The sequence below is a fragment of the Podarcis bocagei genome, assembly GCF_964188305.1.
Source record: "Podarcis bocagei genome assembly, chromosome: 4".
In the NCBI taxonomy this organism is placed as follows: Eukaryota; Metazoa; Chordata; class Lepidosauria; order Squamata; family Lacertidae; genus Podarcis; species Podarcis bocagei.
The window spans coordinates 84,070,104-84,082,123 of NC_138128.1; the positions used below are offsets into that span (position 1 = coordinate 84,070,104).

Genomic DNA, 12,020 nt, shown 5'->3' on the forward strand with positions numbered 1-12,020 from the left:
CCACTTAGGTGCAAGTGGATCACGTTTCCACTCTTTCACCCATATGCTATGCCAGCCTGGAGCTGATGAATCGGCACGGCAATGCTGCACGGCGTGCGCTCGAGGACCCACCTGTTAAGAGAAACAAACAAACACGGGAGAGAGACAAAAACACGGGAGAGAGATTGCACTTGTCCCTGTATCGCATGGTCTCCTATTTGTTTGAGGTCAGTTGGAATATCCTGAACAAAGGAGGGCGGTCTCCCATACAGGAGCTCAAAAGGTGACAACTTAAGTCTTTTTGTGGGTGTGCACCGAACACGAAACAGTGTGTTATGGGTAACACATCACTGCTGTGGCTAGCATCACCATCTTTTCCTTCTGCCACTTCTTCTTCTCTTGTTTCTCAGCCTCATCCCTATTCCGATAAACTCGGCGTGCAATGGCCATAATTTGGCTCATCAGCATCCCTTCCCATCCTTCTGATTTCTGAATTTTCTTACGAATGTCAGAAGCGCACTGGGCCACAAATGTAGCAGTAATCATTCTGCTGTTTTCAGGGGCTTCAGGGTCAAAAGGAGTCCATATACGATAGGCTTCTTGCAGCCTCTCTAAAAAGTCTCCTGGACTCTCATTTGGTTTCTGTTCTACTTCTGAGACTTTAGACATATTAGTGGGCTTCTGGCATGCCCTGCGGATACCTTGCACAAGCGTCTGGCGGTAGGTGGTAAGTCTGGCCAGGTGAATTACATTGTTTGGATCCCAATTAGGATCTTCCAAGGGAAAGTTGTCTTGGAGATGACGGTCAATATTATAAATATTTCCCACTCTGGCCTGCTCACGCAAATATATCTGTGCCTTTTCAATTATGTCTCTCCTTTCCTCAGTGGTGAACAGAGTATTCAGGAGCTGGCGGCAATCTGTCCAAGTAGGACTATGAGTATTTATTATTGAAGTCACCAAGTCCATCATAGCCTGAGGTTTTTCTGCAAAAGATGGGGTGTGTGTTTTCCAATTCATCAGATCTGTAGTCGTGAATGGAATATATTGCAGGGTCGAAGTTCGAGGTGGCCGTGGTCCGAGTTGCCCGTTAACCAGCACAGGCTCCTCAAGTGCATCAAATACTCTTCTGAGAGGGGCTACTACGTGATCTTTCTCTTCGCTTTGCTCTAGAGGCCTCAAATCATAGGGGATGGTATTTGTCCCAAGGCGTTCTTTTAGCAGCTTTATACGCCTGGCTGTATTGCTTGCTGACCGATTAAGGTCTCCCTGTAACTTCTGTAATAATTCTCTAGGACTTGGATGTACAGGGGTTTGGGGTAGGCAATCAGTTGTTTCACTAAAAGAGACTGTAGATGGAGTTCTACTGGGACTCACAGATGGAATAACCACTTCTGCTTGGGCTTTATTATAGGACTCCAATGCCTCCTGAAAATATTTTTCATAATCTATCAAGGAATCAAGTTCTGTGACTCCAGCCCCATTATTCATTCCACTTTCTTGCCTTGGGGTTACAACTGGTGGAGTGTTTGGATTAGGCTCCCTTCGATGTGGAGCATAAGGTGGAGGTGGAAGCAGCTCTTCCTCTGGTCCCTCAAAAATGGGTTTGAGTTTATTTGGCAAGATTCCTTTCCTAGCTTCGGCTTTTACAGCCAATAATTTGCATCGTTGGACTTTGCATTCCCTTATCCATGGAGGATTTTTATTTAATGTGCTCAGCCAGGGATCTATATATGAAAATTGTTCTGGGCACCCTCCAATTTCTTTGGCGATGTTAGGCCAAAGTTTGCTTACTAAATTTATATCAAAAGTTCCCTGAGATGGCCATCCAGTATTTTGCTTCGGCCACTCTAATTCACATAACGTTCTCAAGCGCTCTGGCGTCATTTTGACTCCATACGCCCCTGAGAAGGCTTTCTTAAAATTATTTAACATACATTCAAGAGGTGTATTTTCCCCTTTTGAACCCCCAACTCCCATTGTATGGCCCTGTGAAGTATCCACTCAGTCACTCACACACACGCTTCGTGGGTTTCCTTGCCCAGATGGAGTCGCCTCACTGGGAACCGAAGTACTACCCACTCCACACTCAGGTCAGCTACAGATTGCTCTGTACTTTCTCACACATACAATGCGTTAGATACTTCACCACACACTACCTCCCATTCTTCCCTTTTCCCCCACCAGATCACCATCTGATGTATCCAACCACCTAGCGTACTCAGTTCCCACTTACTGAGACGCAGAAGTTTGATCAAGACTTCTCTTCCTCCCAGTTAATTGGAGGGCCAAAAATCCCTTTGTGCACTTACCCCTGGTTGGTTCCGTTTCCCCCCGGTCCGTCGCCGCCAGTGAGCAGGGTATCAGACAGACGAGACTGCTGCGTTCCCCTGGAAAAAAATTTTCCAGTGCGCGCTGGGTAGGCACAGTTGTCCTCTCTCTTGTACCCCGTCCAGTGAGGCGAAGGCGCTGCGTTCCAGCAGACCACTTATCCGAGTCGCAGGCACCATAAAATGTAGCACCCTGCTTGTGGTTAACGCTTAGCTGGAATGAAATATTCAACGCAGCAATAGAGAAATTAAAATAATTATTTATTTGTCAGACAAATAAATGAGAGGCACAGTGGTATATGGTTACCAAGCTCTGGCCTGGCTCCTGCCATTATGGCCAGCCCTTATATTCCCTTAATCCAGCCCCCTTTGCTCCTCCTGTGGCTGCCTCTGTCCAATCAGCCTGGTTGGATTTCCTATTGGCTGATTGCTATATCCAATCCTAAAAGATACACCCACATCCTCCTGTCCTTATAAGGAACACAAAGAGCTATATATTGTTACATCTATAAATGACAAATAAGTAGTAATATATCTTACATGTGTCTCAACAAGGAATCTTAATTACCAGCTCACCTCTTGCCCTCCCTGCCCTATTGCCTTCTAAAACAAATGGTTAATCTTAAATTTTTATCTTAAACATATGTCAAGGATCTTGAGTTTCACATCAACATTGAAAGATATCCTTCATTTGAAGGTTTCTAAACAAATGTCTGACAGCCATATATCAGGACAGCATTTGATGGCGTCTTCTTGTCTGGCAAGAGGCTGGGCTCAATGACCCCTGTAGTCTATTCCAACTCTAGGACTCTATGATTCTATGAAATAAGAATCTAACATCTAAATCTGTTACTTTCTAAATCCTTTGCATAGTTACATTTAAGCCAATATATTTAAGCTAATATACTTCATACATTATCATAGGTAACCTTTTAAAAGGAATAAGGCCTTTTTAAAGTAGAGAGAGAAAGAGAAAAAAAAAGAAGAACTCAGTTTAAAACAGTTTCAGAAGAAGGCTCTTCAGTTTACATCCCCCCCCCCCTTCAGCAAGCTGCTTTTCCCATTATCTGTTTAAGGAAGAAACAGCTTTAAAAAGACTTCCCAGCTAGATGCTTTAAAAAGACTTCCCAAAAAGCCTCTCTTTCTGCCAGCTAGATGTTTTTTCTCCCATTTGCCTCTGGCCTTAGAAAATACAGCTCAAGGTTTAAGAGAGGCCCATGGTATCATTTTACTATTTGCCCATTCCTAATTATATTTATCTCTGCCTTTGTTATCTTCTGTAACATGTAGGGTCAATGTCCTGCTCTTAGTCTGTATTTTCAGCTTTTACGACTTTGAGAATTGTTTTCTGCTATAAATCAAAAGGGGCCCCTTGTCTTAGGAGAATGGCCAAGGTTTTCTTAAGCAGCTAGCCTTCTTGCCTGGCATGAATCGTTTGAAAATCTTTTAAGCTCACTCTTTAATATACAAGTCCTGATCAAACATTAATAAAATGCAGGCTTATGCCTGATGCCTCAATATCTGGAACATATAATAAAGCTTATCCTACAAATTCTTAACTGTTAAATGTTTTTCTTTACTAATGTTTTCGCTGCTTTCAAATTCTTTTAAGCACTATACCATACCCTCCAACATTCCTCAGAAGAAAATAGGGACATTTCTCACTCCCCTCCAACTGGCCTTCATCAACCGCCCCCCCCCCAATTTTTTGGTCATTGTCTCCCACAGAGCATTTTCTATCAGAAGAACGGGCAAAATTAGACGCAGAAGCACAAAGCTTTTTAAAAATAAATAAATAAATAAATCAAGACTCCTTGCGCTGTGCTCCATTTCCTCTTTCTTCCCACCTGGGGCAGCCCTGCCCTCTGCCTGCACCTCAGAACCAACGTATCACGCGGAGCTGGGCTTCAGTCACAGCAGCCTTTTCTCCTTGACTGCTCCCCAGCAATTGCTGCAAACTGCCCAAGGGAGAAGGCTAGTTAGTGGTGGCCACAGAGAGGAAATGGGATACACCCTAGCAGACGCCACTGCCATCATCACCGTTTCTTGGGACAAGGGCCAGCTCATCCTCCTCCTCAACCTCAGCAGTAGCAGCAGTGGCAGGGGAAATAGGGACATTCCAGGATCAGATCAGAAGCCAGGCTTTCATGATTCTGGGATTATGCCTGAACAATCGGGGCACTTGGACGATATGCTGTACAATCCATTATCCCTTTGAGGTAAGTCACTATGACATCAATTTTACAGGTAAGGAACTGAGATGTGGATACATCAAACCCTAGGCCCTATTCAGATGGAATAAGGCCTAGGGTCTGATGGAGACAATTCCACACCCTGTTTCTGTGGCAACACAAATCATAAGGCAAGGTATTCATCCAAACACCCTTTTAAATGCTGTCTCAAACCCATTAGTGTCCTCTGCTAAAACTGCAAGCAGACAAAACTTTCCCAGGCCAAAGTATCTTTCTCAAACACTGAATTCATTGTTAGCTGAATTCTTTTTAACACTGGGACCTGCTAGTATACCCGAATACTTTTACATTTTAAAAATGCAGTCCATTTATACTCTACTTAAGGTGATGTTCAACATTGTTTGTTCTGCCAGAAATTATTCACGTCCCTTTCCTAATCTTATTCACTAGACTAAAGCTTCTTTTAGGTTTAGGACTGTCAGCTGTTGATAATCTTATTGAGGTAGGATGCTTTTTAGAGCAATGGGAGTGACTTTCTTTATAGTCTTCTGCACACCTTTGGGAAACCTAGTCCTCTAAACACAGTAGTACTTCTAAGCAAACAGGCCTGAGATTGCTCTGTAAATCCTGTAAAAGGAATCCTGTAAAAGGATGATGATGGTGAAGCAGCAGCAGGATTGCTATGGAGGAAATGTCTATGCTAGAAGCTGAAGGAAAATATATTTAATTGAATCTTTTGAGTTGGATTGGGGGTTTTAAGACAGCCATTGTCTCTTACATCCTGCCCTGCTATAGCACAGAGGCACACTCCTCCCAAGACAGATGGATGCCAACACTCTGAAGAAAACCTATCTGAATACCACCCACCCACAGTGCCGTCCTCTACAGAGAAAACCATACATCTATCCTGGTTCCAGCTTCAGAATCCTGCAAATACAGAACTTTATTAAGGCTTCCATTATTAAGCTCTTCCTTTAAAGAAAGCAGAAACTCATGGTTAGGAAGAAATATGTGCAACCCCAACTGCACTGCACTGTGGATTTAAAAGGGCAACTGTCAAGAACATAATGCATTTCGGGGGTGGAGATCGGGATTTGAAAGCCGACACCGCAATGGCTCCATAAGTACTCAGCACTTGGAACTGGCTATCCTGCAGTACTGAAGTGCAGAGATTTGCAAAAAAATAAAAAATAAAAAAGTCACAAACATATCTAATCTAAGTGCCAAGTTCTTAGTTCCTTCACATTTCTCTCTCTTCCCTTGGGCTGCATAAAAAGAGCTGTCTTTGGTTTCTGCTGGAAAATGGATGCTGCATGTAACAGCCAAAAGAGAGAGAGAGGGAGGGAGGAGAAAGAATTCTGATAAATAAATGATCCACAGAGGGTGTTATGCCACCATGACTGTTGCTGCCTTTCCCAAATACTTCCAGTGCTTACAGGATTTGCCATTGGGGGCAGCAGAAATGAGACACCTCCGGTCTGGTAATTGTTGTTTCTAAAAGTCTCCAGATCAGATTATTGTCACTAAAAGTACCTCTCTGTTTTGCCAAACTAAATTAGCAAGCCATTTTTGCTGAAAGCAGAAAAGTGTTAACAGTTGACATGCCCAGCACCAGCTGCTGGGACTTTAATAGGCAATAACTAGATATGTTCTGCTGGTGAATGCAAAGTTGTAATTTGCTGTTGCAGACTGTTGTGTATTTAGCAAAACAAGCAAATAAAACTATAGCAACTATTGCTCAAAAGGCCCAAAAAATAAAAATAAATCACCAGGGACTTCTTTTTAGAAAGCATAGTAGGGTCCCACATTCAATAAATGGTTTTAACCATTCATTATTTTTAAAGCCTAGATCTTCTATCTGCAGATGGAGATAATCATGCACCATTGGGGAAAATAATAGTCCTATTCATGAATTCAAAAGGCCACATGGAGGCTCTTCACTTTCTCCTTCTGAGCAGGACGATCTGAAGTGGGTTGCAAACATGTTACAAGTCTCCTTGCTATGAGGAACTCAGTCATATGTGCTCACGAGGCCCCATAGACCTTCTCTCTAAACACAAGAAGATTGGGGAGGGAGCAGCCATCATAGGACTGTAGAGGTCATTTAGTCCACCACCACCCCGAAATGCAGGAATCTCAACTAAATCATCCATGACCATCCAACCTCTGCTTAAAAACATCCAATGAAACAGAGTCTCCCAAACTTCCTGAGGGAGTCCGTTCCACTGTAAAACATCACCTACTGTCAGAAAGGTCTTCCTGGTGTTTAGTTGGAATCTTCTTTCTTGTAACTTGAAGCCATTGGTTTGGGTCCCATCCTCCGGAGCAGCAGAAATCAAGCATGTACCATCCTCCATGCATCAGTCCTTCAGATATTTGAAGATGGAGATCTCCTCTCAGTCTCCTCTTTTCCAGGCTAAACATACCCAGTTCCCTCAACCATTCCTTATAAGGTTTGGTTTCCAGACTCTTATCATCTTGGTCGCTCTCCTCTGCACATCTTGCAGCTTGTCAATATCCTTCTTAAATTGCAGCAACCAGAACTGGACAGAGTATCCCAGAACTGCACAGAGACACTGGGGGCAGGGCCAGCAATGCCCCACAGCAAAAAAAAAAGGGGGGGAAGCAAGGGGCACTTGGCCATAGAGATTTAAAGCACAAGCCATGCCTGGAAAGCACGGAGGAAAGATAAGTGTGGATATTGTACGTGATTGTATGATAAAAACACTAACGACCGAAAGGCAATTATACTTACATGGACCATCTCTTGGTCCATAGTTAAGGAAGCAGAGTCCCATCAAGAGTAAGATCACAGTCCTCCAGGTCAATTTACGCAAGAGCTGGATACGGCTCACTCCTCTTTTCATCATCGCATGGAAAGCCAGTGCTACTGATGTGCCAATGATGAAAACAAACCTATAAACATCAAGGATTTGTCAACAACCCAACTCCAACCATACATTCATTGATTTTCCTTTCGATTCAAATCTATTGGACTCCATTCGCCTAAGTAAAATCTCCATTGACAAGGAAGGTAAGGATGAATGGGCATTTGTTTGGGGATATATTTTCATCTCACACTTCCAAAATGGGTGTTCCAGAAGTAAATAAAATTATTTTCTAGAAAGGAAATCACCATTCCTAGTAGATGAGACAAACTACAACTCAGATTTAAAAGCAGCTTGCCTTGTTGGCTAAGAGGGCTGTGGTAGAGGAAATGGCCCTTGTGGAAATCCCCTTAGATTGTCTCCTAGAGCTTGGGAGCTATAGTAACATGCTAGCAGCCTCCTGCTCTTTATGCAAGAGAAAGTCAGTATTAGGGCAAATGATTCAGTGAAAGAACTGTTCCAACTAGTCTTTTTTGGGTATATCCATTTCAGCAACCAGTAACCCAACATTCATCAGTTGGAGAGTCATTCTTTCAAATTTACTTTTAATATCAGGAATGGCAAAGGGCCAAATCAGAAATGATGGCAAAAGACTAGGTCTAAACCAATCATGTATAAAGAGAAGAAGTCTGTTTTCGAGAGCTGTGAAGTGAATAGATGAGAGCAGCTGATGTGTCCAGAATAAAGGGACAGGTTTTGGTGCATGGTAATAGTTTTATTGTAAAATAGTTATAAAACCAATGCAAGTTTGCACCTACAAAGAACAAAGGTTGCATTTAGTTCTAATGAATGGTAACTTTGCCATATTGATTTATGCTAGCTTTGTGTTTATTTTTACATTGTTGGTTACGTACTATTGTTTTTCATTGCTTTTAAATTTATTTTGCTTGCATTTTTTATTTTATTACTGAGTTTTGTAAACTGCCCAGAGGACAGAGGAAATGTTGTAAATAATCTATAAATTGATTTACATCTAATCAATTAATTCAGTCAAAACACAGATTAATCAACTAAAAGTTCTTTTTTAAATAGTTGGCAGTTTAATAGGCACAAAATTCCTAATAAAGCAGCTGGTAGAATTCAGTACTACAAGATGTGGAGATAACTACCAGCTTACATAGCTTTAAAAGTTGATTAGACAAATTATTGGAGAATTTATTTGAGTTTAAACTAAAACCTCAATATAGAGATTGAAACATGGTTGAAAGCATAATTAAATACACTATTAAATTAAATACACCATTACTTTGAAGTGAACATGAAATGGAAATAATTAATGAAGTAATTGGTAACTATTTTCAATATAATGAAAAAGGGAAGTCAGAGAGGGAATAGGATTGTATATAATTTGGGGAGCAGGGGGGCTATTTTAAGAGAACATTTTAACAAATACGGCAGCATTGTCTAAACAAAAGTAAAGACACAGTTCAACTGAAAGGGGAAATAAAGAGCAAGAAGATGAACATAAGCAAAATGGCTCCAAGAGGATATATATATTTTAAAAATGTGACTAACAACTTTGCCTTATAAAATAAGTGTTCTGAACAATCAGCTATTGCTTGAACAGCATGAAAACCTGAGACGGATGTAAAGATGCTAATTCAGGATGTGGAGAGGAAAACAGTCTTCAGGGAAAGGACATTTTTTTAAAAAATGCCAAATGTGCAAATCTGTCATTCTTTGCCTTAATGGGCACTTATAAATGTGCAACTTGCCAAAGATCTTCCTCCACAATATGATTGTGGTTATAAAACGAACAGCATGGTCAATAACATGATCTAATCTGATTGAAGGGGCCAGTAAGAAAATTATTACCCACTTTACAACCCATTAACATCAACCTTACATTACAGGAATGCACACGATAGATTTAAAACTTGCTTACTTAAAGCAAGGGGGTCTAAATAAACTCCATTACATTTGTTGGGGTTTGGTTGTTTTTTTTATTGCTGAAGCAAAAATGAATACCCCCCTGGTGACTGGACCAAAATGGGGAAGGGGATATGCTGCTGATAGGATGCTTGCTGAGTTAGGGTATTTTGACAGTCGTATATAGATGTTGGAGAGAATGACTGTTTAGATAGCTTTTGCCTTGACAAACTGATACAGATGGGGAAAATATGGCACAGAGGAAGCTCAAATATCTCGAATGTCGTTACTAGGATTTAGGACACAGAGACTCTGACTTGGAACAGAATGCATCGCTTGGAATTTTTAATTGCATCTGTGTTGCCGAGAAAGCTCTATATGCACCCATCTTGGAACAAAGACTAACATTATATGTTATTATTAATCACAGAATTCAGAAGTATTAAGAATTTGCCCATCATATATCACTGGTTGTAATAGAAAGCAAAATTATGTAAGGTTACATTGACCTTTAACCTAAGAAACATGACCAAGATACCGTCATTCTATTCAGCGTTACATTTGAAGGCGGATTTGAACAGGAAAAAATAGTTTGAAAAGGAACTTTCATGTTAGAAAAAGGCTACTAGTCTGAGTGGGTTATTGATCAAGAAAATGGCTGTTATGAGGAAGTTAAGGGATTCTGTTCCATCACTTGTCAGGCCTATGCAGATTATAAGTGTCAAATTATAGTTTTGCCAATACAGTAAGTCCGTAATTTATGCACATTTAAGTTGTGTGCATTCAGTTTTATTTTTGTGTGGCAATATTATTATTTTAAGAAGTGGAAAGAGGGCAGGGTTCCAGGAAAAATGACTGGCAATCCCACCTGTCACTGAACCCAATGGGCTTTGATTGTATGTGGTTTTGGCTTTAGGCACGATCCCTGGATCATACTGGGTAAATTATGGGCTTACTGTTCAGTTTGGCAAAGTCCTAAGTGTGAGACTAAAGCAAATAGCAAAGCGAAACCCCTTAAGGTGACCAGGAAGGTAAGAAAGTTGGCCTTTTCACATAACCTGCTAGTCATTTAAATCCATTCATATATTTAACTACAAGGCATTAAGGTTAAAATAACCAAGTGATATCCATGCATGTGTGAACAAGTTCAAAGAATTTTTCAGAGCAGAAAGAAATGATATTGCTGAGCAGTTTTTGATAGCTTACCAGGGCATGACCAGATCGGCAACTGTCAGTCCTATGGATGAAAACACAACAATGATTTTAAAATGCTGATTGTTTAACAATACAGTTTACCAATTCATGTGGTAGATAAGAACAACAAAATGGATCTGATGTCTGACACAGCATCTTGCTACTCCTCATGGCCCTATGAATACATTTGGAAGCATACTAGAATTGTTTGCAAATACTACAGCATTTGTAAGTTTACACATCCTCCAGTCATTATGATTGCCTCCTGCTAGTACAATAACCCTTGCAAAAATATTCTGACTCTTACACAAATTATTTTTGGTTTCTGAATAAGGCAAATATGCCACACCTTTTATGCAGAGTAAGCATATTTGTGTAAGTTTTCTTTACTTCTTTCATTTGTTCGGAGTTCCGAATTTGAATTTTCTTACTTCAAAGGGCAAGGGGATTTTTCACAGCAGAGTTGTTGCTGAGTTGGCTCGTATAACCCAGATTCAGATATGGCAAAGCACTGAAAACCAAGATCAATGCCCAGATAAAAGCAGCATAATTTTCTTGCTGGGTCACACCCCAGTCATGGCTAGCCCTGCCATCTGCCATAGAATCATAGAATCATAGAATCATAGAGTTGGAAGAGACCACAAGGGCCATCGAGTCCAACCCCCTGCCAAGCAGGAAACACCCTCAGAGCACTCCTGACATATGGTTGTCAAGCCTCTGCTTAAAGACCTCCAAAGTAGGAGACTCCACCACACTCCTTGGCAGCAAATTCCACTGTCGAACAGCTCTTACTGTCAGGAAGTTCTTCCTAATGTTTAGGTGGAATCTTCTTTCTTGTAGTTTGGATCCATTGCTCCGTGTCCGCTTCTCTGGAGCAGCAGAAAACAACCTTTCTCCCTCCTCTATGTGACATCCTTTTATATATTTGAACATGGCTATCATATCACCCCTTAACCTCCTCTTCTCCAGGCTAAACATGCCCAGCTCCCTTAGCCGTTCTTCATAAGACATCATTTCCAGGCCTTTGACCATTCTGGTTGCCCTCCTCTGGACACGTTCCAGTTTGTCAGTGTCCTTCTTGAATTGTGGTGCCCAGAACTGGACACAGTACTCCAGGTGAGGTCTGACCAGAGCAGAATACAGTGGCACTATTACTTCCCTTGATCTAGATGCTATACTCCTATTGATGCAGCCCAGAATGGCATTGGCTTTTTTAGCTGCCGCGTCACACTGTTGGCTCATGTCAAGTTTGTGGTCAACCAAGACTCCTAGATCCTTTTCACATGTACTGCTCTCAAGCCAGGTGTCACCCATCTTGTATTTGTGCCTCTCATTTTTTTGCCCAAGTGCAATACTTTACATTTCTCCCTGTTAAAATTCATCTTGTTTGTTTTGGCCCAGTTCTCTAATCTGTCAAGGTCGTTTTGAAGTGTGGTCCTGTCCTCTGAAGGTCCTGCCATGATGAAGACCTGTTTCAAGAGGCACTATGAGGGGGTGGACAGATAGAGACATAAGATTAAATGGTACAGAAATTGGTTGTTGTTTTTAAAGGTCTCCAATTCAGGTAG

At 41.3% G+C, this 12,020-nt stretch overlaps 1 protein-coding gene across 4 annotated transcripts in view; it reads right to left on the reverse strand.

Moving 5' to 3' along the window:
• LOC308585567 (heparan-alpha-glucosaminide N-acetyltransferase-like) overlaps positions 1-12,020 on the reverse strand; it is a 191,531-nt gene that overhangs the window by 71,096 nt on the left and 108,415 nt on the right. For all 4 annotated transcript variants that reach the window (XM_081191315.1, XM_081191317.1, XM_081191316.1 and 1 more), the window contains 2 exons: positions 10,465-10,495; positions 7,257-7,417 (listed from right to left, as the gene is read on the reverse strand). In XM_081191315.1, coding sequence (XP_081047441.1) covers positions 7,257-7,417; positions 10,465-10,495 — 192 coding nt within the window. The remainder of the gene's footprint in view (positions 1-7,256; positions 7,418-10,464; positions 10,496-12,020) is intronic.